The sequence below is a fragment of the Plecotus auritus genome (genome assembly GCF_963455305.1).
Source record: "Plecotus auritus genome assembly, chromosome: 10".
Classification (NCBI taxonomy): domain Eukaryota; kingdom Metazoa; phylum Chordata; class Mammalia; order Chiroptera; family Vespertilionidae; genus Plecotus; species Plecotus auritus.
Genome location: NC_137785.1, coordinates 12855905 through 12877559, shown reverse-complemented (window position 1 = coordinate 12877559; position 21655 = coordinate 12855905). Strand labels below are relative to the sequence as shown.

General features: G+C 48.0%; 1 protein-coding gene across 1 annotated transcript in view; it reads right to left on the bottom strand.

Moving 5' to 3' along the window:
• Nucleotides 1-21403, bottom strand: part of ZNF541 (zinc finger protein 541) — a 41774-nt gene extending 20371 nt beyond the window's left edge. Inside the window, exons 1-4 of the mRNA XM_080644438.1 lie at nt 21293-21403; nt 8558-8959; nt 4289-4532; nt 456-2319 (exon numbers count right to left, since the gene is read on the bottom strand). Of these exons, the coding sequence (XP_080500564.1) occupies nt 456-2319; nt 4289-4532; nt 8558-8864 (2415 nt within the window). The 5' untranslated portion in view covers nt 8865-8959; nt 21293-21403. The remainder of the gene's footprint in view (nt 1-455; nt 2320-4288; nt 4533-8557; nt 8960-21292) is intronic.
• Nucleotides 21404-21655: the final 252 nt, after the last annotated feature.

The following is a 21655-nucleotide window of genomic DNA, read 5'->3' as shown; positions in this document are numbered from 1 at the left end:
ATAGAGTTCCCATCTGACCCCACAATTCCACTCCTCGATGGTTCCTAAGTGAAATGCACAAAACATGGACACCCGTGTTCACAGCAGCACGCTTCACAATGACCAAGAAGTGCCCACTGATGAGTGGATGAACGAAATGTGCTGTGCCCGTACAGAGGAATATTACGCAGCCCTAAAAATGAGCACTGACCCGTGCTACAGCATGGACGAACTTGGAAACACTACGCTGAGTGAAAGAAGCCGTCACAAAAGGCCATGCAGTGTATGATTCCAATGATATGAAATGTGCAGAGCAGGCAAATCCAGAGAGAGAGAAGGTAGATTCCTGGTTGCCGGGGGCTGGGGGGATGGGAGATTGGGGGTGACAACTAAGCGGGGGTTCTTTGGGGCTGAAATGTCCTGGCAGAGTGGTGATGGGTGCTCAGCCCTGCGGCTATACTAAACACATGTGGTACCTGGATTCTGTTGAATATGGTCAGCTTGGACTTGGAGTCCCGGGGGGGATCCGCCGGAGGGCCGGCCGAGGAGAAGGAGGCCATGGCCACCTGGCTGGGAGAAGCGGCACAACACATGTCCATCTTCACCTTCTCCTTCCGGAAGCCTGAGAAGCGCTGGGCCCTGGCGTTGCCAGAGAAGAGCCTGTAGCCTCCACCCCGGGTGCAGGCCGAGCCCTTTTCACCTTTCGTGGCTCCTGATGCCGAGCCATTCTCAGCCTGGGTCTGCTTCCCGGGGCCCGGGGCTCCAGGTGGCTGGTCCCCACCCGCCTGGCTCTGCGGTGGGCCGCCGGGGGAGAATATGTCCCCCAGGTCCAGAGTCCCTTTTGCAGATCTCAACTGCTTGGCCAGAGAGGAGAGGTCCGGGTTTTCGGGAGGGTCCAGGGATGATGCTGTGAGGGCCGGTGGGGCGGTGGCCACCCTTGGTCCTCCCTTCGAGTCCCATTTCATGCTGCCAGGAGAGGCTGCTCTGGGGAGAGCAGGTGCGGTTTTTCTCCTTTGGACTGGGGACCCCTCCGGCTCCGGGTTTCCAGGGCCCGCGTGGAGGGAGTCAGCACTGGGTGTCAGTGGCAGGGGCTGCTGCGACCACGGACCGGACTTCAGGGCGGCCTGCTTGCCCTCAGGGCCCGGGAGCTGGGAGGACGCAGCTGCCACCTGGGCGTGGGAGAAGAGCCGCTGGGACTTGGTGATCATCTGGAACACCTGCATCTGCTCGTGGCTCACCAGAGACTCCTGCGACTTCAGGAAGAGCTGCCGGAAGAGCGGGGTAGCGTCCGACGGGAGCCCACCCGGCTTCTGGGCGTCCTGCAGGCCGGGCTCCCTGGGGTTCTGCCACGAGAACGTGTCACAGTCAAACTGGCTCTTTTTGGAAGCCCAGCTGTCATCTTCCCCACTGGCATGTCTGGGGTCCCCCGAGGCCTCCCCAGGCGCCTTCAGGAGTGAGGGCGCGAAGGGCAGCACATCCTCCAGGCCGAGGCCCGAGCTGGGTGAGGGCTGCCTGCTGGGGGAGGCGCTGCTGGGCCCAGGGCCGGGTTCCGGGCCCTCCGGGGACTGCACCGCAGGGGCCTTGTGGACCACAAACACATTGTTCCCTTTGCTCTTGGGGCAGCCGGGCAGGTTCCGGTTCCGGAGCCACTGGAAGTTGTGGCTGGATGGCTGGGAACTCGAGGGGCCCGTCTGGCCTCGGAACAGAGGCAGGCAGGCAGGCAGGGGGCCGCCCTCAGGCCAGCCCTCCAGGGTGGATGGGAGCTGGAGCAGCCAAGGCTCTGGCTCAGATGGGTCGGGGCCCCCGTTCTCTGCTGCCCTTGAGTGGATGGCCGTGAACATGTCAGTGCCAGGCTCCTTCTGCGGGGGATGCGGCTCCTCGGGAGCTTCAGTGCCCAGCGTTCCTGGGGCTGCTGGGGTGCTCACTGGGGTGCAGGAGGAGGACCCGGATGAGGGTGGGCAGGGACAGGCCGTGTTCCTCCCTTCACTGCTGTCTGAAGGCCCTGCCGGGGCCGGGCAGGGAGAAGGGATCTTCTGGTGGACGATGCTGCTCACGATACAGCGCAGGAGGTCTCGGTTGGGCAAGAGAGAGCCAGGGGACCTGGCTTCTGGGGGCATCAGGGACCGCAGGCCACCGGGTGCGGGCGGGCCGGCCACCTCCTGGGCGTGGGGGGAGTCCCCGCAGGCCTCCTCCTCCGCGGGGGCTTCCTTCAGGATGCACAGGCCGTGCTGCACCTCGTAGTGCCGGCGCAGCGAGCGGTAGTCGCAGTAGCTCTTGCTGCAGCCCTGCTCGATGCACACGAAGGGCTTGGTCTTCTGGTGGGTGAGCATGTGCCCGGTCCTGGAGTCACACACGAGAAGGAAGTCAGCACGCTCCACTAGGGCCTGCCACTGAAAGGACCCCAAGGTTGCCCCACGATTCAGAAACTGCCCTCAGCCCCCACTATGGTAGAAGCCATCTGGAAGGGGTGCTCCTCTCCCTCAGCTTTAAGTAAACGCCTTATCTGAGAAAAAAATCAGTGGAAGCCAGGCCAGAGTTCCCCAAAGTGGGTTCCCGAGGAACACCAGTCCTCCAGAGTTGCTCCCCGGGGACTTGGGCTCAGCTGGCAAATAAGTTTTGAAACATTAGATGCTCCTGGGAGGTTGACAACGCACAGGAGCAAAATTGAAAAGCCACACAGCAGAAAGAGAAGCATCTGTTTCACTTTCGATGTCTCACCCTTACTTGCCACAGAACCGTTTTCCCAAGGAGCCTCTTTGAGCATCCCGAGAACCAGAGTTCTGCAGGTGCACGGGGGGCGGGGGGGTGCTAGCCGGGGACACCCTTCCTTTAACCGGCACGTTTGCTTCCCCTTGGATTCCTCTAAGGAGACAGCTACACGGAACCCCCGCAGCAAAAAGAAAAAAGCACAGACGCCCAATCAGAACACTTTCTGGAAAACAGACAAATGTGCCCACAATTTCTGCAATTATCAATGAATACAAATGTGCATTATGTTTATATCATAGTTATATCTACATGAATATATTATAGACATAAACAAATAAGCAAGTCAGCCTCTGGGTTCCGACAGTCCCTGTGGACAGCTGTAAATGTGGCCTGTGAGGCATGTCCAGGGAATAGCAACGCCCCTCCCCACGGGCCGACCCGGGGCTTCCCTCTGAGAGAAGCAGCAGAGAAGGAATCAGGAGACCCCATTTCTAGCCCAATTGTTACCAACTTGTGATATGAGCACATTAACTTTCTTTCCTTTGGGTCTGAGTGGGCAAGAGGATAAAGGAAAAGATAAATGAATCAGCCCTGGGCAGTGTTTCCCAATGGTTAGAGCGTTGGCCTGCACACTGAAAGGTCTCAGGTTCGTTTCCCAGTGAAGGGCATGTACCTGGGTTACAGGTTCAATCCCCAGCCCTGGTTGGGGCGTGTGCGGGAGACAACCAATCTATGTGTCTCTCTCACTTTAATGTTTCTCTCTCCTTCTCTCTCCTTCTCCCTCCCTCCCTTCCACTCACAAAAAATCAATGGGAAAATATCCTCCATTGAGGATTAACAACAACAAAAGGTAAATTAACCAAAGCCTCCTGTAAGGGTTAGGAGTGCTGTACAAATGCAAGGGACTGTACTTCCCACGTGCAAGTCTCTTGGTTTGAGAAAAGCCTGTCTTTCCTTCCTTACTAGCAAGAAAAGCTCATCACTTCCCAGACAGCAAGAACAAAGGACTTCTGCCCCTAACTCTTATCATGGGCTTTCTTTTTAAAAATCAAGAATTAAAAATAAAAAATAAAATCCAGAGTTCTAAAACAAGAAAGGAGTTAAAAAAGAAAAACAAGAGTTAACACTTCATTGTCATGTTCTAGAAACAGGCGTTTCAGACACTCTCATGCCCAGTGTTATCCCAATACATATTCCTCATGGCCTGCAGACCCGTCGCCCCGCCACCCACCAGGGACTTCGAAGGGTACTCAGGGACTCAGAACTGCTTCAGGAGCGAGCCGCTATGTGTCTTTACACCACAAGGGTCCCGGCCACACATTGCAGCAGCAATTTCCTCACTGGTGTGAATTTGGGGGCTCAGAACAGTGACCCTCCCAGGGCAGTGCCAGCCCTGCCCCAGAGCACTGGCAGTGTGAGAAGGGGAGTCTGTGGCCAGGCACAGGTGACATCCACCTGGGGAACACGGAGGTGGGACGCCCCAGGAGCAGGTGGGAAACGTTGATCTGGGAGGGGATGGCCGAGATACAGGAACGCCCCCTGCCCCCTGCCCCCTGCCCCCTGACCCCTGCAGAGCTGTTAGGAGCAGACTCCTACGTACAGGTGGTCCTGCCGCTTAAAGGCCTTGCTGCAGATTTTGCAAACGTGCTTCCTCTCCTGGCTGTGCGTCAGGTAGTGCTTGCTGAGAGAACTGGCGCTGCTGAACACCTTCCCGCAGAGGCTGCAGTCCAGAAGCGGGTTCTGAGGGGAGCTGTGCTGCCGCTTCCCTTTCCTGGCACTCCCAGAGCTGGCCCTGCCTCCATCGTCAGTGTCTTTAGGCGCCTTAAGCGGGCCCAGCCCCAGGTCTAAACGGAGGAGAAAGCACAGGTTACAGACATGGGGCGGTCAAGGAGCAGGCTGGAGGCGCTGCAGCTGAGAGGCACAGCTGGCTTGGGGAGCGTGGGCCGGGAACTCCCCACTTCAGCAGCTTTACTCCAGAGAAAACAGGGTTTAGGACCAGGGGAGGGAGAGAAGGCACCTGGTCGGGCACCTGCAGGAGGGACCCAGTCTTGGTGCCAGGCTCCAGGGGACAGCAGCAGTCTGAGGCTCTCCTTGGGTGACCTGGGTGGGGTTTTATGACCACCCCATCCATTTCACTCTGAGAAAGGCAATCCAGAAATACATACTCCAAAACCTTAAGAGTCTAAATCCTATCTCCCAGCCAATTCTACTTTGGGTTTTTCATTAAGGAAATAAATGCAGACTTGTAGAGTTGCTGCAAGGGACTCAACGGCCACATTGTTTTTCCTGGAGAAATGTTAGAAGTGACCGATACCTGACAGGAGGGCATGCAGGTCACGGCATGGTGGTAAATGGTGTATGACATGCACACTTCAGATAAAACCATAGAAAAATGCTCGATGACACGAAAGGATGTTCATGCTGCACCAAGCCAGAAAAAAAGCAGCCTGTTGCAAAACAGGACTGTCCCAGTTTTAGAAAAAGAAAAAGAAATGTATTCAGAAAACAGAGAGAATCAATTGACTGGCCATTTTTATTTTCTTCTTCTCGTGTATCTGAACTGTCCATGTTTCCTGCATCCCTTGGGTAAAATGATAAAAGGGTATTTTTATGAATTATGTCATTGGAGGAACTGGTGAAGGGGCTGGAAATGTTCCAGGGCGAGAGGGGCGATGTCCTCAGACATCTGAAGGGCCAGCGTGTGGAGGAGGGTGGATGGCTCTGTCTGGCTCCAAGGGACAGAGCGGGGTTTGGTGACTAAAGAGTAAAGGGAGCTGGTTTCACATCACTGGAACTGTTCAGGTCATGGACGCGGGACTCTGCAGGCTCCCTGCTCCAGCTGCTGGACTTCCCGTCCGGGCACTCGTAGGTGCTCAATGACCATCTGCTGAATGGCTGAGTCATGGGAGGTCTTTCTGCCCCTGGGGTGGTCTTCAGGATGGAAAGGCCTGCCTGAGAGGGCGAGTTGAGAACTCACCATTTAGCTAGGAAGCTACAGAGGCAGGATCCGTGAATGTCACAGGCCAGGGCACAGGGAGGGGGTGGGGCGGCACTAAAGGACCCCAGATGGCAAGTCTCTGTGGCTGAGATGCAGTGTGAGAAACACAGCGGGAAGGAGCCAGACTTTTGTCCCAACTGTGTCTCTGGGGTGGACCATCTGTCACTTAACTCGCCTGGTTTACATCTTCTTCATATGAGAATTACTATGATGAGTGATTAAAAGATTCCAACAGTTTCAATGAGGAAAAACAGGCCTCCCTCAGGGGAGAGCCCTGGCCTTGCTGAGTTACTTTTAAAATGCTCATTAAAGCAACTATTAAACTAGAAAACAAAATCTTGTTTTGAAAAATTAGCAAGGACATTGAAAAATAGGCAAACAGAGTCACTGGTCCGGGGAGGCACTTGATCTTCCCAGAGAGTAATTGTTAAAGGAGCTCTACCACTGTATGTTCTCTGACGGGCAAACTGACTTAGAAGAAAATGTTCAGGCCCTGGCCAGGTAGCTCAGTGGATAGAGCATCGTCCCGATACACCAAGGTTGCAGGTTTGATCCCCTGTCAGGGCACATACAAGAAGCTACCAATTAATGCATAAACAAGTGGAATGACAAATGGATGTTTCTCTCTCTCTTCCTCTCTCTATCTAAAATCAATCCATTAACATTTTTTAAAAGATGTCCAAAGAACTAACTAAAAGGAAAACTTGATGTGCAGAGTTGTTCACAAACACTATAGCAGCCTAACGACAAGAATATGGTCAAACAACACAATAGGATAAATGACTGCTACCTGCCTGTAGGAAAGCAGAGATTCTCAGTTTTAAAAAGAGAAGGATACCCGTAATACACTGCTGCAAAACCATGTTCTTCTGAGTGACTTCACTCACATTTTAAAACATTGACATGTGGGAGCCAGAGTGGGGATTTTTCTTGTTATTACATTTCTTTATTTTCTAAGTTTTCTTTAATAAATATGCATTACTTTTCTAATTTTAAAATTCACAGAAGTATATGCATTTATATGGACCTAAATTTATGTTAGAGAAGTGTAAAGAATAAAAATTTAAGTTCAGTAGATCCCTTTTGTAAAAATGAGATGAAAACCTTCAAGTTTAAAACAAATTAGGGCCTAGTTGGTTTGGCTCAGTGGATGGAGTGTTGGCCTGGGGACTGAAGGGTCCCGGGTTTGATTCCGGTCAAGGGCACATGCCCAGGTTGTGGGCTCGATCCCCAGTTGGGGGCGTGCAGGAGGCAGTCGTTCAATGATTCTCTCTCATCATTGATGTTTCTATCTCTCCCTCTCCCTTCCTCTCTGAAATCAATAACATATATATATATATATATATATATATATATATATATATATATACTTAAAACAAATTAGGAAAAGCTGAGTTAGACTAATGATTTGTAACACTGCGGGGGAGGAGGTGCACAGACCCCTGTGAAAATCAGGGGAAAGTTACAGTGTTCCTGCCCAGCATAATGTGCACATGTCTGCACTTACCAGCACTTTTCAGGTGGTTTCTGTGGCCTGGGCTGAAAACCCTCATCACCGTACCCCGGGCCTAGCCTGCTGCCTACAACCCTCAGATGTCCCAGGGATCTAGGACTTCACGTTTAGCCACTGTTCCTACATGGTGCAAGACTAACACCCTGCCTTCTTTTTTTAAAAAAAAAAAAAAAAAAAAAAAATATATATATATATATATATATATATATATATATGTTATTGATTTTTTACAGAGAGGAAGGCAGAGGGATAGAGAGTTAGAAACATTGATGGGAGAGAAACATCAATCAGCTGCCTCCTGCACACCCCCTACTGGGGATGTGCCTGCAACCAAGGTACATGCCCTTGACTGGAATCGAACCTGGGACCCTTCAGTCCGCAGGCCGACGCTCTATCCCCTGAGCCAAACCGGTTAGGGCACGCCCTGCCTTCTACATCGCATGCGGAATGAGGGCTCAGAAGGCTTTCATTTCAGCGAGTCTTCAGGACCCTTTGGGAGCGGCCTGTTCCAATGAAGGTTAACATGTTGGCAGGGCTGCTGTGTCAGATGTGCCCTTCCACGCGCACAGGATGGCTATAAACTTCAAAGAGCTCTGGCTCAGTCAACCCATCTAAGCAACCTACCCGCGACCATAAAGAGGATGGAAAACAAACACGGAATTTATCTTGTGGGGAAGCCTGAAGGCAAAGCAAAAGGAGATTTAATGAAGGCCTGTTTTTCCTCTTAAACTGTCGGGATCTTTTAACCACTCATCACAGTAGTTCTCCCTTTTTCCTCCACCGCTGAAGAGAAAGATTTCGAAACGAACCGATGGACTGTCTGAAATGAATTCTAACCATGTGGGTAAAAATAACAAAATGACTCTCATCTGCCCAGAGCTTTAAAGTCTGCAAAGTGCATTTGCTGCGTTGCTTCTATTGCTTTCTCTTACTGGTACTCTGGGGGAAGAAGATAGGGTATGACTGTCCCCCCACTTTACGGATAACGACACGGGGCGTGGGAAGTTTAGAAGCAGCAGATGGACAGGCTCCCAGCTCATTCCGGAAGTGTGAAAGGGCCTCTGAGAAGTGGTAACGGAGAGGAAAGTCTCCCGTTCACGCAAAGGTCTGCCCACACCACTCACGAGATCAGGATATCCCCAAACAGCCACCTTTCTCAGCATCATTGCCTGACACCAGTGATAAGTTTTCTCGACTAGGAAGTTGGGAACAATTCCCAAGTGGGAACAGGGTAACTGCTCCCTATTCCTCTGTGGAAGAGACATTTCCATAACCAGTCATGCAGAGACAAGCCCCTGGCTGCCGCAGGAACTTCCCCGCAGCCCGCCAGGCCCTGGGACCCAGAGGGACAGCGTTACCTTGTAAGGAAGCCTGCGATTCCGGGTCTGCATACTCCTCCAGCACCTTCACGGAGTCACTGTCCTTCCCTGAGTACAGGGACACTGCATCTAAATTGTCCTCCAGGGCCTCGCTGGGCACGCCGGGCTTTGGGAGGCTGGGGTCCAGGTCCAAGCCACTCAGGCCAGCGTAGAGCAGGTCTCGTGTGCTGGGACCCAGATCCCGGTTGAGGGTGTCACTGCAGTTGAGGCCCTGGCTCTCAGATAAGGAAGGGAGGTGCATCTTTGATGGAAGGGCACCTTCATCCCCAAGGCTGTACTGGTCCATGGTTATCTGCCGCCAGGTTTTGCCCAAGAGTTACTCTCCAGATGAGCAGAGCCGTGTAAGGATTCAGGGAGGAGAGAACTCTTGGTCTCTAATTCCTGAAAATGAACAAGGAGGAATCAAAATTACAAGATGGCAACACAGTGTAGGGGATTGAACTTGGACTTGGAATTCAAACAGACCTGTATTTGGATCTGTTCTCTGACACTTAATAGCCATATGACCCTGGGAGTCACTTAAGAGCCACGAGACCCAGTTTCCTTATCTGTAAGTTGGGCATAAGAATAGCTTCCATCATAAAGTGGTTGTAAGGAGTGAATGGAAGGACTCCCAGAAACATGGTGGGCTGAACTGACCTCTTTTCCAGCTATAAACACATCAAAATGTGAGAAAAGATCATTTTTAATACACAGCCAAGCTCAAGAAACAGTTAAAACCCAAGTGTAGCCCTAACCGGTTTGGCTCAGTGGATAGAGCGTCTGCCTGCGGACTCAAGGGTCCCAGGTTCGATTCCGGTCAAGGGCATGTACCTTGGTTGCGGGCACATCCCCAGTAGGGGGTGTGCAGGAGGCAGCTGATCGATGTTTCTCTCTCATCGATGTTTCTAACTCTCTATCCCTCTCCCTTCCTCTCTGTAAAATATCAATAAAATATATATTTTTTTAAAAAAGTTATGATTCTTGGAAGATATATGGTTAATAATCAAGCATTGCAAGGTCAGAGCAGAATAAATAAAAACGAGTTCACTCCTTGGCACACAGCAGAACTGCAGAACACTAAAGACAACGAGAACACCCTGAAAGCTACCATAAAAAAACAAACAGGCAGACAGTCTACAACGGGTGATGACTAGGTTGATACGGCAAACTTCCCCACAGAAATGAGGCCGGAAGGCAGGGACATACAGCAGCAGAGGAAGTGAGGAGGAGAGTGAGCACAGAACTCAGCGCAGGAAAACTACTGTTCACGAGGGAGCAATACAGACTTTTTCAGACAAAATCTGAGTCTACCTCATAGACCTTGGCTCAAAAACTACTACAAGTTTTGAATCATTTGGATAAAAGAAAGAGATAATGATTAACTTCACACTTTTAAGTATCCATGCTAAGAGAATCTCACTATGGAACATCTAAACTGGCAGAATTTAATCCCAAAAAAGAGAGAGAAAAAAACCCTCAAATTACTAAAATTAGAAATTAAAGAGAAAATATCACTAAATGACCTTACAAAAATAAAAAAGGATTATAAAGGAATATTATGAATAAATACATGCCAACAAATTAGGTAAATTAGATTAGAACAAATTCCTAGAAAGATTCAAATTACCAAAACTGACTCAAGAGGAAATAGACTATCTCAGTGGTTGGCAAACTCATTAGTCAACAGAGCGGCAAACTGCGGCTCGCAAGCCGCATGTGGCTCGCAAGCCGCAGTTTGCCGACCACTGGACTATCTAAATAGACCTATGTAGGAAGCAGAGGAATTGAATTAGTGAATTTAAAACTTCCCAGCTGTGGCATCAAAGAAACATTATTGCAACTCTGGAAAACAGTCAAGGGTTTACAGCAACTAAGTGAACCCTCATTAAGAAAAAGGTGAATGACACCTGGGAGGAGAGCCCTGTGTCATTTTAACTCACCCCTGTCCCACCCCCCTTCCCTAGCACAACAGCGGTTTTGAAGACTGTTCTGGTGTGGGAGGCAGCAGGGAGGACCTTGTTCTCAAAGAACTGAGGTTGTCTGTCTTCCCCTGTGGAATGGCTCCTGAAGGTCTAATGCAAAGGTCTTGCTTTGATCTTGCCCAATTTGGAATTCTCTCAAGGCAGAGAGTAGCTATGGCGGGGCATGGGGTGGGGGTGTGTGGAGGGGGTGCTGAAAACATTAAAAAAAACCATGAACCGTTTGATACAGTTTGGGACAAAGGATATTATCTGGAGCCAACAACAGACCAGCCACAGAAAGCAGGGAGGAAGGGCTGGAGATTGAGATGCTTGGGGAATAAGGGCACCGAAAAGCTTCCACACCGGCAGCTTCTTACCAAGTTAAACATGGTCTTACCGTACGATCCAGCCAGCACACTCCATGAGTTAAAAACCTACATCCACACAAAACCTGCACACAAATGTTTATAGCAGCTTTATTCGTACTGCCCAAACTAGAAGCAACCGAGATGTCCCTCAATAGGAGAATGGATAAACAATTGCTACATCCATACAATGAAAAGCAAGGCGATCTCAAGCCATAAAAAGACACGGAGGAACCATAGATGCATATTGCTGAGTGAAAGAAGCCCGTCCGAAAGTGCTATATAGTGTATGGTTCCAACTATCTGACACTCTGGCAAAGACAGAACTATAGAGACGATAAAAAGATTGGTGACTGCCAGGGTGGGGGGTGGGGGTCGGGGGGAGATGAACAGGTGGAACGTGGAGGGATTTTTAGAGGAGTGAAATTACTCTGTATGATACTATAATGACAGATACATTCACCAAAACCCATAGAACTACACGACACGAAGAGTGAACCCTAATTTAAACTGTAGAATTTAGTTCATTAGCCCTAACCGGTTTGGCTCAGTGGATAGAGCGTCAGCCTGCAGACTGAAAGGTCCCAGGTTCGATTCCGGTCAAGGGCATGTACCTTGGGTTGCGGGCACATCCCCAGTGGGAGGTGTGCAGGAGGCAGCTGATCGATGTTTCTCTCTCATTGATGTTTCTAACTATCCCACTCCCTTCCTCTCTGTAAAAAAATCAATAAAATATATATATTTTTAAAAAAAGAATTTAGTTCATTAAAAAATAAATAAAAATCTACAAACCTTCTCCATATTTCAGGGAACCTAGAAGGCCCAGTGCCCAGGGTGGGCACATGCTCAGAAAAGACCCGCAAAGGCTCTAAGCTCGCACCTCCGGCTGACCTTCGTTCTGTGCAACCGGGAAGTGAAGGTGAAGGTTGTAAACTGCCCACTGAGTATTAAAAGCGTGTCCCGACACCCACAGAGCCCAGCTGCAAAGACTGGGCAATTTCTGTTTCGTTCTGGAACTCTCTGTCAGATCACTGACCCCGCACGGCAAAGAATACAGTCTTTGTTTTAAAAGTCTAGAAAAGTCACTAAACAAATAAGTCATTACAACCCACACGGAGCAGCAACAACAAACCCTGGGGTGGGGGTAGACAATCTACTCCGAGAGTGACATATTTTAATATTCACAATGTTCAGTTTTCCAAGAAAAAATGACGAGGCACGTAAACAAAGTATGGCCGTTCAGAGAGCCATCCACTTCATACAAACGAAATCAAACAGTATGCAGCCCTTTACGTCTGGCTTCTTTCACTAAGCACAGCATTTTCAAGGTCATCCACACTGGCATGTACCATTCATTCCTTTTTATGGCTGAACTAGTGACCCGATGCATGAAATTCGTGCAAGGGGCTCAGCCCTCGTAGCCCCGGCCTCGTCCAGAAGGACATCTGGAAGGTCGTTCGGCTGTCTGATCTAATTAACATATTACACTTTTATTATTATAGATAATATTCCATTGTCTAGTTATACTACATTTTTAAACCATTAATCTGTTGATGGGTATTTGGGTTGTTTCCCTTTTTTGGCTATTATGAATAATTCTGCCTATACCTGGACATTTAAAAAATGCTTGATGACTCCCTGAGAGCAAATCTAGTGGATCCTAGGATAACTGGAGTTTGGGCCTGGATTCCTAGGCTGTCAGTGTCTACTGTTTTTAAACTGTCCATGTTGAGATGTAATAGAACAGCTGAGCCCTCAACACCTGCATTTCACATTATGCACCTGTCTGCCTCTCTGTGTATGTAGCCTACTGAGGTTGCTCAAATGAAAGTTGAATACACGTCCACAATCCCATACCACAACTCTGCGGCCTAAATGAGTTTCAGAATTCAAAATTTGGGGGATTTAGAAAGGTAAATCAATGCATATGCCATCTTTAAATAACCCACATAGGTCTGGGGCAGCACCTCATAACCAAACTATTATTTCCGCTTTGACACCTGTGATTAGAGCAATGGAAAAAAAATAAAGAGCAACGTGTAAGTTCAGATTTGGCTACCAAATGAGGTTTGAGACATCTGGGCACTCAAAGATATTTTGGGGTTTCTAAATTACAGAAAAGGGAATGTGAACTATATAAGTTTATATTCTGAGGCAAAATGAATTTCTTCAATTCTAATGTTCTCCTGGAGCACTGCTATAAACTGGTTGAGTACTCCAAAGTGCAGAACCCATCTCTTTCTTCCTCTCCCAATAAAAACAAGGTAATAAAATATAAAGCATTATTTCCTGGCCAGGTGGCTTAGTTGGTTGGAGCGTCTTCCCATACACCAAGAGCTGCAGGTTCGATTCCCAGGTTTCAGGTTCAATCCCCCAGTCAGGGTGTATGTGGGAGGCACCTGATCCATGTTTCTCTCACATTGATTTTCTCTCTCTCCCCCCCCCCCCCCACTTCTCTCTAAAATCAATAAACATATCCTGCCCTATCTGGTTTGGCTCAATGGATAGAGCGTCGGCCTGCGGACTGAAGGGTCCCGGGTTCGATTCCAGTCAAGGGCACTCGCCCGGGTTGGGCACTCAATCCCCAGTAGGGGGCGTGCAGGAGGCAGCCAATCAATGATTCTCTCTCATCATTGATATTTCAATCTCTCTCTCCCTTTCCCTTCCTCTCTGAAATCAATAAAAATATTCTAAAAAATAAACATATCCTTATGTCCTTGAGTGAGGATTTAAAAATTATATATATGTATATATATAAAGCATTATTTAAAATAAAATATTAAGCCTTTTCTCCTCGTCGGGGATCACGCCAAGTACTTTACATGCATTAATTCACCCCTCACAACAACCCCAAGGTTGGTTCTATTATCACTTCCACTCTGCAGAGCAGGAGAGGGACTAAGTAATGTGTTCAAAGTCACGCACTAACAAGCAGTTGAGCGAGGTCTTAAGCCCAGATACTCTGACCTTAGAGCCTGTGTTCTTACCCACGCACAACACTGACTGCCCATAAATTAAACTGCAGGCCGTCCGGTGTCAGTTAAAAACACAGAAGTGCGGCAGGGAGGGAGGCAGAATGTCTCTGGATTCCCCAAATGCTAATCGCTTGCTTTCCAAGGCACTCCCACAGTCCAGAGGACAAACTGGTCTGGTCACAGCTTCCGCAGGCCAGCCAGAAGTCCAAAGGCCACGCTTTGATATTTACATCCTTTACCAGAGAGTAAAGCAACCCCATCACCCCGTCTCGAACTTGCTCTTATTCTGTCAACAGGTAAATTCAAGTCAACAAGTTTTGGCGCCTTCTGTGTACATAGCTACCTGCTAGCCCTAGTGGGGCTGGGTTTGCGGTCCATGGAACCTTGTAGGCATTCCCAACAGCCCAAATACTCTTTCCAAGAATTTTTTATTTTGTGTTTTCATTTTGAAAATAAGCTAAAAGAAGGAATCAGTATATTTGGATTACTGGGTTGTCACTTTATAATCCAGTACTACCACCTGGCTTCCACGCCCAGGGAATGTTTGTAATTACACGAATGCCAAAAAGGACTATTTGCTTGCCATGGGCCAACGAGAAGAGGAAACAGGTGGACTTAGCTCATAATGAGGCCTTTGGGCTCAACTAAAAGCCAACAGACATCATGGTACAAAGAGAGGTTTTGCTGCAGTTCGGAGAAAAGGGAGGGGAGAAATGAGACATCACAGGGCCTGCTACACCCAAAAGGGCCCAGTGTGACAGTATGAAAAATACTGTCTTAAGGAAGCACTTAAGAGCAACTGTCTCATTAATTTGAATTATATTGGTTTGGCTGCTTTGTTTATATTTAATTTACAAATCGATTTGGGCTTTCTGGAGGCACAAGAACTGTAAGCTTTAGGAACATATGTATCATTTATGCCTCATTTCATAGTTTAAAAACCAATTTAAGTCAACACTGGGGATCCAAAGCCAATTTAATTTTTTTTCTTTTAAAAAAGGCCCATCATTCCAGGACTGGTTGGGGTAGGAGAAGAAAAGGATTCTCCTGGGAAATGCTACAACCTCTTAGGAAAGTAACCTGCCATTCAGCTCTAGACTGTAGCCCTAAGTTCACAATTAGATAAATAATATTTACTGTGGCATTGTTTGGAGGGGAGGGAACAATCTGAAGACACCAGAGCAGTGGTTGGCAAACTCATTAGTCAACAGAGCCAAATATCAACAGTACAATGATTGAAATTTCTTTTGAGAGCCAAATTTTTTAAACTTAAACTTCTTCTAACGCCATTTCTTCAAAATAGACTCGCCCAGGCCATGGTATTTTGTGGAAGGGCCACACTCAAGGGGCCAAAGAGCCGCATGTGGCTCTCGAGCCGTGGTTTGCCCACCACTGCACGAATTTGTACACGGGTGGGGTCCTTCGGGGTGGCCTCCGGAGATCGGGCGCCAGCTTGCACCCCCAGCCTCACAGCCTTGCCTGGCACCCCACCTTGGCCTGGCGCTGCCCCCTCACCTGCTCCACCATCCCACCTGTGGGACGATCTATGGGGGCCAGGCCCCCCACTGCTGCTGCTGGTTGCTGTCTGCAGGGGCAGGGGAGGGAGGCATTGGCAGGGCAATGGGGCCTCTGCTCACACTCGCCTTGGCCTGGCACCTGCTCACCTGCTCCACCATCCTGCCAAAGTCCCACTCTCATTGGGGCCCATCGGGGCTGGCAGCGCCTCCACTGTGGCCCGCTGCCATTGCCATGCCGCCCCCTGGTGGTCAGTGCACGTCATAGTGAGCAGTTGAACTCCTGGTCTAACGACCACCGGAGGGGTCAATTTGCATATTAGGCTTTTTTAAAAATATATTTTATTGATATTTTACAGAGAGGAAGGGAGAGGGATAGAGAGCTAGAAACATTGATCAACTGCCTCCTGAACACCCCCTACTGGGGATGTGCCCGCAACCAAGGTACATGCCCTTGACCGGAATCGAACCCGGGACCCTTCAGTCCGCAGGCTGACACTCTATCCACTGAGCCAAACCGGTTTCGGCTATATTAGGCTTTTATTATATAGGATGTGCCTGTTCTACAAAGCTGTTTTATTTAGCTTACAGTAAATTTAAACATTTTTCAATTCATTATCAGGTTGAAAACCCTGTCAGAGTTCTTTTGGCCAGAGCATCACTGTCCAAAAGAATTTTCCGTGCTGATGGAAATGTTCTAAATCTGTACTGTCTACCGATAGCTACCAGCCACAAATAGCTAATGAGCACCAGAAATACAGTTGGTGTGACTGGGAACGATATTCTTTATTTTATTTTCATTAAATCTGAATTTACATAGCTACAAATGATAGTGGATACCACATTGGACACGGCAGGCTCTAGAGATTTCTTACTAAAATAAGGCTTTCCAGCCCTGGCCAGTATGGCTCTGTTGGTTGGGCGTCATCCAGTGCACTGTAGGGGACCAGGCGGCGTGTTCCCTCACATCAATGTTTCTCTCTCTCTCCCTTCCTCTAAAAATTAAAAAAAAAAAAAAAAAAAAAAACTTTTTAAAAAAAAAAGTAAGGCTTTCCAATTTCTATGTAAAAATGGGGTTGGGGGAAGATATTGAGGATCAGTCAACACTGAGTCCACATTCTTTTTTATTTTTAAAGAAAAATTTTTTTACATATTTTAATTGATTTCAGAGAGGAAGAGAGAGGGAGGGAGGGAGAGATAAAAACATCAATGATGAGAGAGAATCATTGATTGGCTGCCTCCTGCACACCCTACACTGGGGATCGAGCCCACAACCCTGTTATGTGCCCTTGACCAGAATCGAACCCAGGGCCCTTCAGTCCCCAGGCCATCGCTCTATCCACTGAGCCAAACCGGCCAGGGCTGAGTCCACATGCTTGCAAAGCAAGAACTGGCTGGAGCCGAGAAGCTGCAGCTGCCTTGAGACAGAGCACGGACTGTGCAGTTTGCCATAGTCTCCACCGCTCCCTATTCTCTCACACCTTCCCACTTCACTCATTTACGTGCCCTGGAGACATCTGAGTGTAGTTCCCTCATCGGTTTCCCCTGACCCAGCTCTCTTTACTCAGCTTTACCAAACTCTGCCCAATCAGGCCTACATGCCCCCTCTGCCATAGAGAATACTCCCAACATCACAAAGCCTGAGGTTATTTTGCCCTCCTCCGAACTCTGATAAGCACGTGTCTGATAATGCACTTCCCACTTTCTCCAGTGGCCTCAGAAGGACCTTTTGTAAGGTCTGGGGCTGGGAAAGCAGGAACTTTACAAACTTTGCTTTCTAGCCTGCTTGAATAATGAGGAAAATAAACTTAAGCTGTCTGACCTTGTAGGCCAGAGACTAGATATGCCCATAATTTCAATGCCATGCCAGGTGCATTTTTTAATTGGATAGAACTGTGTTGTTTTCAAGGCCAGCAGCGAGATAACCACCAAGTGCACATAGGGCTGGCTCTTTAATAAAAAGGGAAGTTCTGCTTGTAACCTTGCTTAGAATTTGAATTCATTTTCTCTAAGCCCACCGGTGAAGCCCACCGGTGAATAAGTGTGACTCCCCCGGCCTGTGCTCTCGGACCGCGGGACCTCACCCGAGAGCTTTCAATAAACGCGATTTTTCGCTTTTAACCTGCTTGTCTTGGTCAACTTATTGGTTTCGGTCGGGTTAAGTCTTACATCTCTGATTAAACCTTACACCTTTCAGGTTCCTCTATTTTCCCCAGGCCACAGCTCTAGGGTGGCTGTGAATCTGCCTTAGCATTTCTACTTCTCACAACATCTTGCCTGGCACAGAATTCTGATCAAAGGCTCTCCCGCATCCCTCTCATGGACGAGTGACAGGATTCCATTGTGTCACCTCTCTTCCTCTTTGAAAGGCCCCAACCTGCTGTTCTATCAGTCTCCCCGCCCCCACCCCCACCCCCACCCCCAGTGCCACCTTTTCCTGTTCCTCTCTGCATCCATGTTACCAGGGAGAGAGCGAACACGCCTGAGTGACATCAGCTTGTTGGAAACTGGGAGACTTGCAGCTTTTACTCCAGCTGTGCAAATTCTTTCCTTATTTTCCCACTCCAAACATTATTGTAAACTGCTGGCCTGTTTTGTTGGGCCTACACAGTGTTTTTAAAAATGGATTAGTCGCCCTGACCGGTTTGGCTCAGTGGATAGAGCGTCGGCCTGCGGACTGAAGGGTCCCAGGTTTGATTCCAGTCAAGGGCATGTACCTTGGTTGCAGGCACATCCCCAGTAGGGGGTGTGCAGGAGGCAGCTGATCGATGTTTCTCTCTCATCGATGTTTCTAACTCTCTATCTCTCTCCCTTCCTCTCCGTGAAAAAAATCAATAAAATGTATCATTTAAAAAAAAAATGGATTAGTCCATCAACACTTCCTTTAAATGGAGAGAATTCAACTAAATATGTGGATTTCTGGCTTCTCTTGAAAAGTAGTAGATTTGCTATTGCCTGACAGTTATCAATAGATAGAACTGAGGGACAACTGCCATCTCTGGAGAGGGTTATGGCCGTCAGCTCCCATTTTCCTCATTTACCTTCCTGCCTGGCCCCTAGCATAATCATTATAATAATAACAGTGGCAACAGACATGTATTGAGGTTTTATCACATGCCAGGCACTATGCGATCACTTATATATCATTTAATTCCCACAATACCCCTCGAGGCACAAAGAATTTTCTGTGCTGATGGAAATGTTCTAAATCGGCTCTAATGACAGCCACAGCCACAAGGAGCTATCTATTATTAGCCCTACTTTACAGATGAGGTAGATAATGTCCGCAGAAGTTCAGTAACTTGCCCAAAATCAAGGTTAGGATTCAACCCCAGGAAGTCTGACTTCAAAGCCCTCACACTTGCCCTGGCCAGTATTGCTCACTGGTTAGAGCATCGGCTGGTACACCAGAGGGTCCAGGGTTCGATTCCCGGTCAAGGGCACATACTGGGGTTGCAGGTTTGATCCGTGCCCGCCCCCCCGACCCCCCTCCCAGTTGGAGTGCATGTGGGAGGCAACCAATTGATATGTCTCTTTCACACCTCTCTCTCTCACTCTCTCCCCCCCCACACCCCCTCCACTCCCTTCCACTCTCTAAAAAAATATCCTCACTCCTTGGGTGAGGATTTTTTTAAAAAGCCCTCACACTTAACCACTCCACTTTGCTCTGACCTCACACGTGAGAGTGGACTCCTGCCCTAATTCTGCAACTACGTTCTTTTTTTAATTTCAATTAGCAATCACTTTGCCTCAGGTAAACCTAATTGGCTACAATAACTGTCACTGTGCAAATCTTGCACTTACATTCTTAAATTGAACCATCAAGGAAGAGTCCCTTGTCCCACCATGTAACTAATCTACTTCCAACCAGACAGTTGACTCATTTCCTCTGATAGCTCATTATAAGAGCAAATTTAAAGCTTACATTGGGAAAGAGAAAGCCTGGAGGAATGAGAAAGCCACCGTTGTACTGTCCAGGGAAGGTTCTTGCACAGAATTATCTAAATGAGAAAAGAGACACCAAAGTGTCTCACTCCAAAAGCTGATCCTAGCAGGAAATGCAAATAAGCATTAACATCTAGAATAGCGGTTGTCACGGTGCGGTGATGTGGGGCGAGCCGTGGGGTCCTCAAGACTATTTCCATAGTAATATTCAGATGTTATCTGCCTTTTTATTCTGGGTGAAACTTTCCAGAAGCTACAGGACATATCTCAAAGGCTGAGTGCAGAAGAGCTGAGAATCCAGATGACTCTAAACATGTAAAACTATTCTCACAAAATTTTGTGGTTTTATTTTTACTTTTTTGGTCGATTTTTTGTTCTTTTATTCTCATTAATAATTTTTTTGTGTTCTGAAATATACTCTTTTTAAAAATCCTCACTCGAGGATATGTTTATTGATTTTACAGAGAGAGGAAGGGAGAGAGGGAGAGAGGGAGGAAAGGAGAGAGGGAGAGACAGACAGCAATGCAAGAGTGAAACATCTATCAGTTACCTCCCCAAGTACACACCCTGACCAGGGATGGAACCCACAACCTACGTATGTGCCCTGACTGGGAATGGAACCCACAATCTTCTTGGTATAAGGGACAATGCTCCAAGCAAGTTAGCCACCTGGCCTGGGCTGAAATATACTCTCTTTAATAAAAATGTCAATGATCTTACTCTATAATGGACTTACTACTGCTATTTTAAATTAAATTAATAAATATTTTCAAAGCGTATTAAACTTCTAACACAACAAGTATCAGTAGATAGAGTTTGCAAGCACAAAAGCTCCCTGGGGTCTTCAGTGATTTTAAAGTGTAAAGGGGCCCTAAGACCAAAGTTTGAGAACCGCTGTTCTAAAGAGAAAAAGTCCTGCATGTACACAAGCAGGAGTGTATCTGTGTATGTGTGTCTCCCACAGAAAGGAACCCTAAACCAAAAATTCCAAACTGGTGGCCAGCAGGCTTTGTAAGGACCCTACACGATCTCTAAATACTTACTAAATTTGTTGTCAGCATTTAAAGATCAAAAAGTTGCCCTAGTTGGTTTGGCTCAGTGGATAGAGCGTCGGCCTGCGGACTGAAGGGTCCCGGGTTTGATTCCTGTCAAGGTCACATGCCCAGGTTGCAGGCTTGATCCCCAGGAGGGCGCCTGCAGGAGCAGCTGATCAATGAATCTCTCATCATTGACGTTTCTCTCTCTCTCTCCCCCTCTCTGAATTCAGTAAAAATATATTTAGAAAAAATAAAGATCGCCCTAACCGGTTTGGCTCAGTGGATAGAGCGTCTTGCCTGCGACTGAAGGGTCCCAGGTTCGATTCTGGTCAAGGGCATGTACCTTGGTTGTGGGCACATTCCCAGTAGGGGGCATGCAGGAGGCAGCTGATCAATGTTTCTCTCTCATTGATGTTTCTAACTCTCTATCCCTCTCCCTTTCTCTCTGTAAAAAATAAATAAAAATATATTTAAAAAATAAAATAAAGATGAAAAGGTTTCACATAAAGACAGTGTTCTGGTCTCTTCTAAAAAAAAAACAAAAAAAAAAAAAACGAAACACAAAAACATTAAGTTCTAGCAACACTGTCCTGGCATGTCCACACAGCCATTTTCACTGGTTGCCATCACTTGGATGGGACAGGTTCGCCACACTCCGGGTCTTTCGCTGCCTATCCCCTGTAGGTATCTAGGTTGCTTTGCAATAAACAATGAAACAAACACCAATCTAGTAAGTGTCTGCATTGTCCCAGAGAGTCAGCATGCAGGATAAATAACCCTTCTCCTCTGTGACTTCCCAAAGCGTCAACTTGCAACAGTCTCCCCATTGGTACTTAGAATCTCTGGGGTGGATTGGAAATCCTTCGGAGAAAGAAAGGAATCCATCTGAGAAAGGAGGTGGTGTCTCTGGACACGTGCAAAAGGAGGAAACTCACCAAGAGAGGAGCGAAATCTTCGGGGCACAGGAGGGCCCAGGTGAGGCCCCACAGGGAGGGGAGTCCAGGTGACAGTCAGACCATTGGCTATTTCCTCCTCGAACACTGGGTGGTAAATACAGGGCACTCGGCCAACTTCTTTCACCCTGAAAGCAGGTGGTGGGGTGGAAAGGAAGGGGCCGTCAGATCGTGTGTCCCCAAAGAAGCAAAGACACAGGTGTGAAATTGGGGAAAATGGGCAATTGTGAGAAGGAAGAAAGCAATAGTAAACTGGGGTGATCTAGGTGGAAAAGAAGTTTTGTTGTTAAGGGAAAGTCATTTTTTTTCTTTCTTTCCTTATTTTCACTGCCCCCTCCCTGGAGG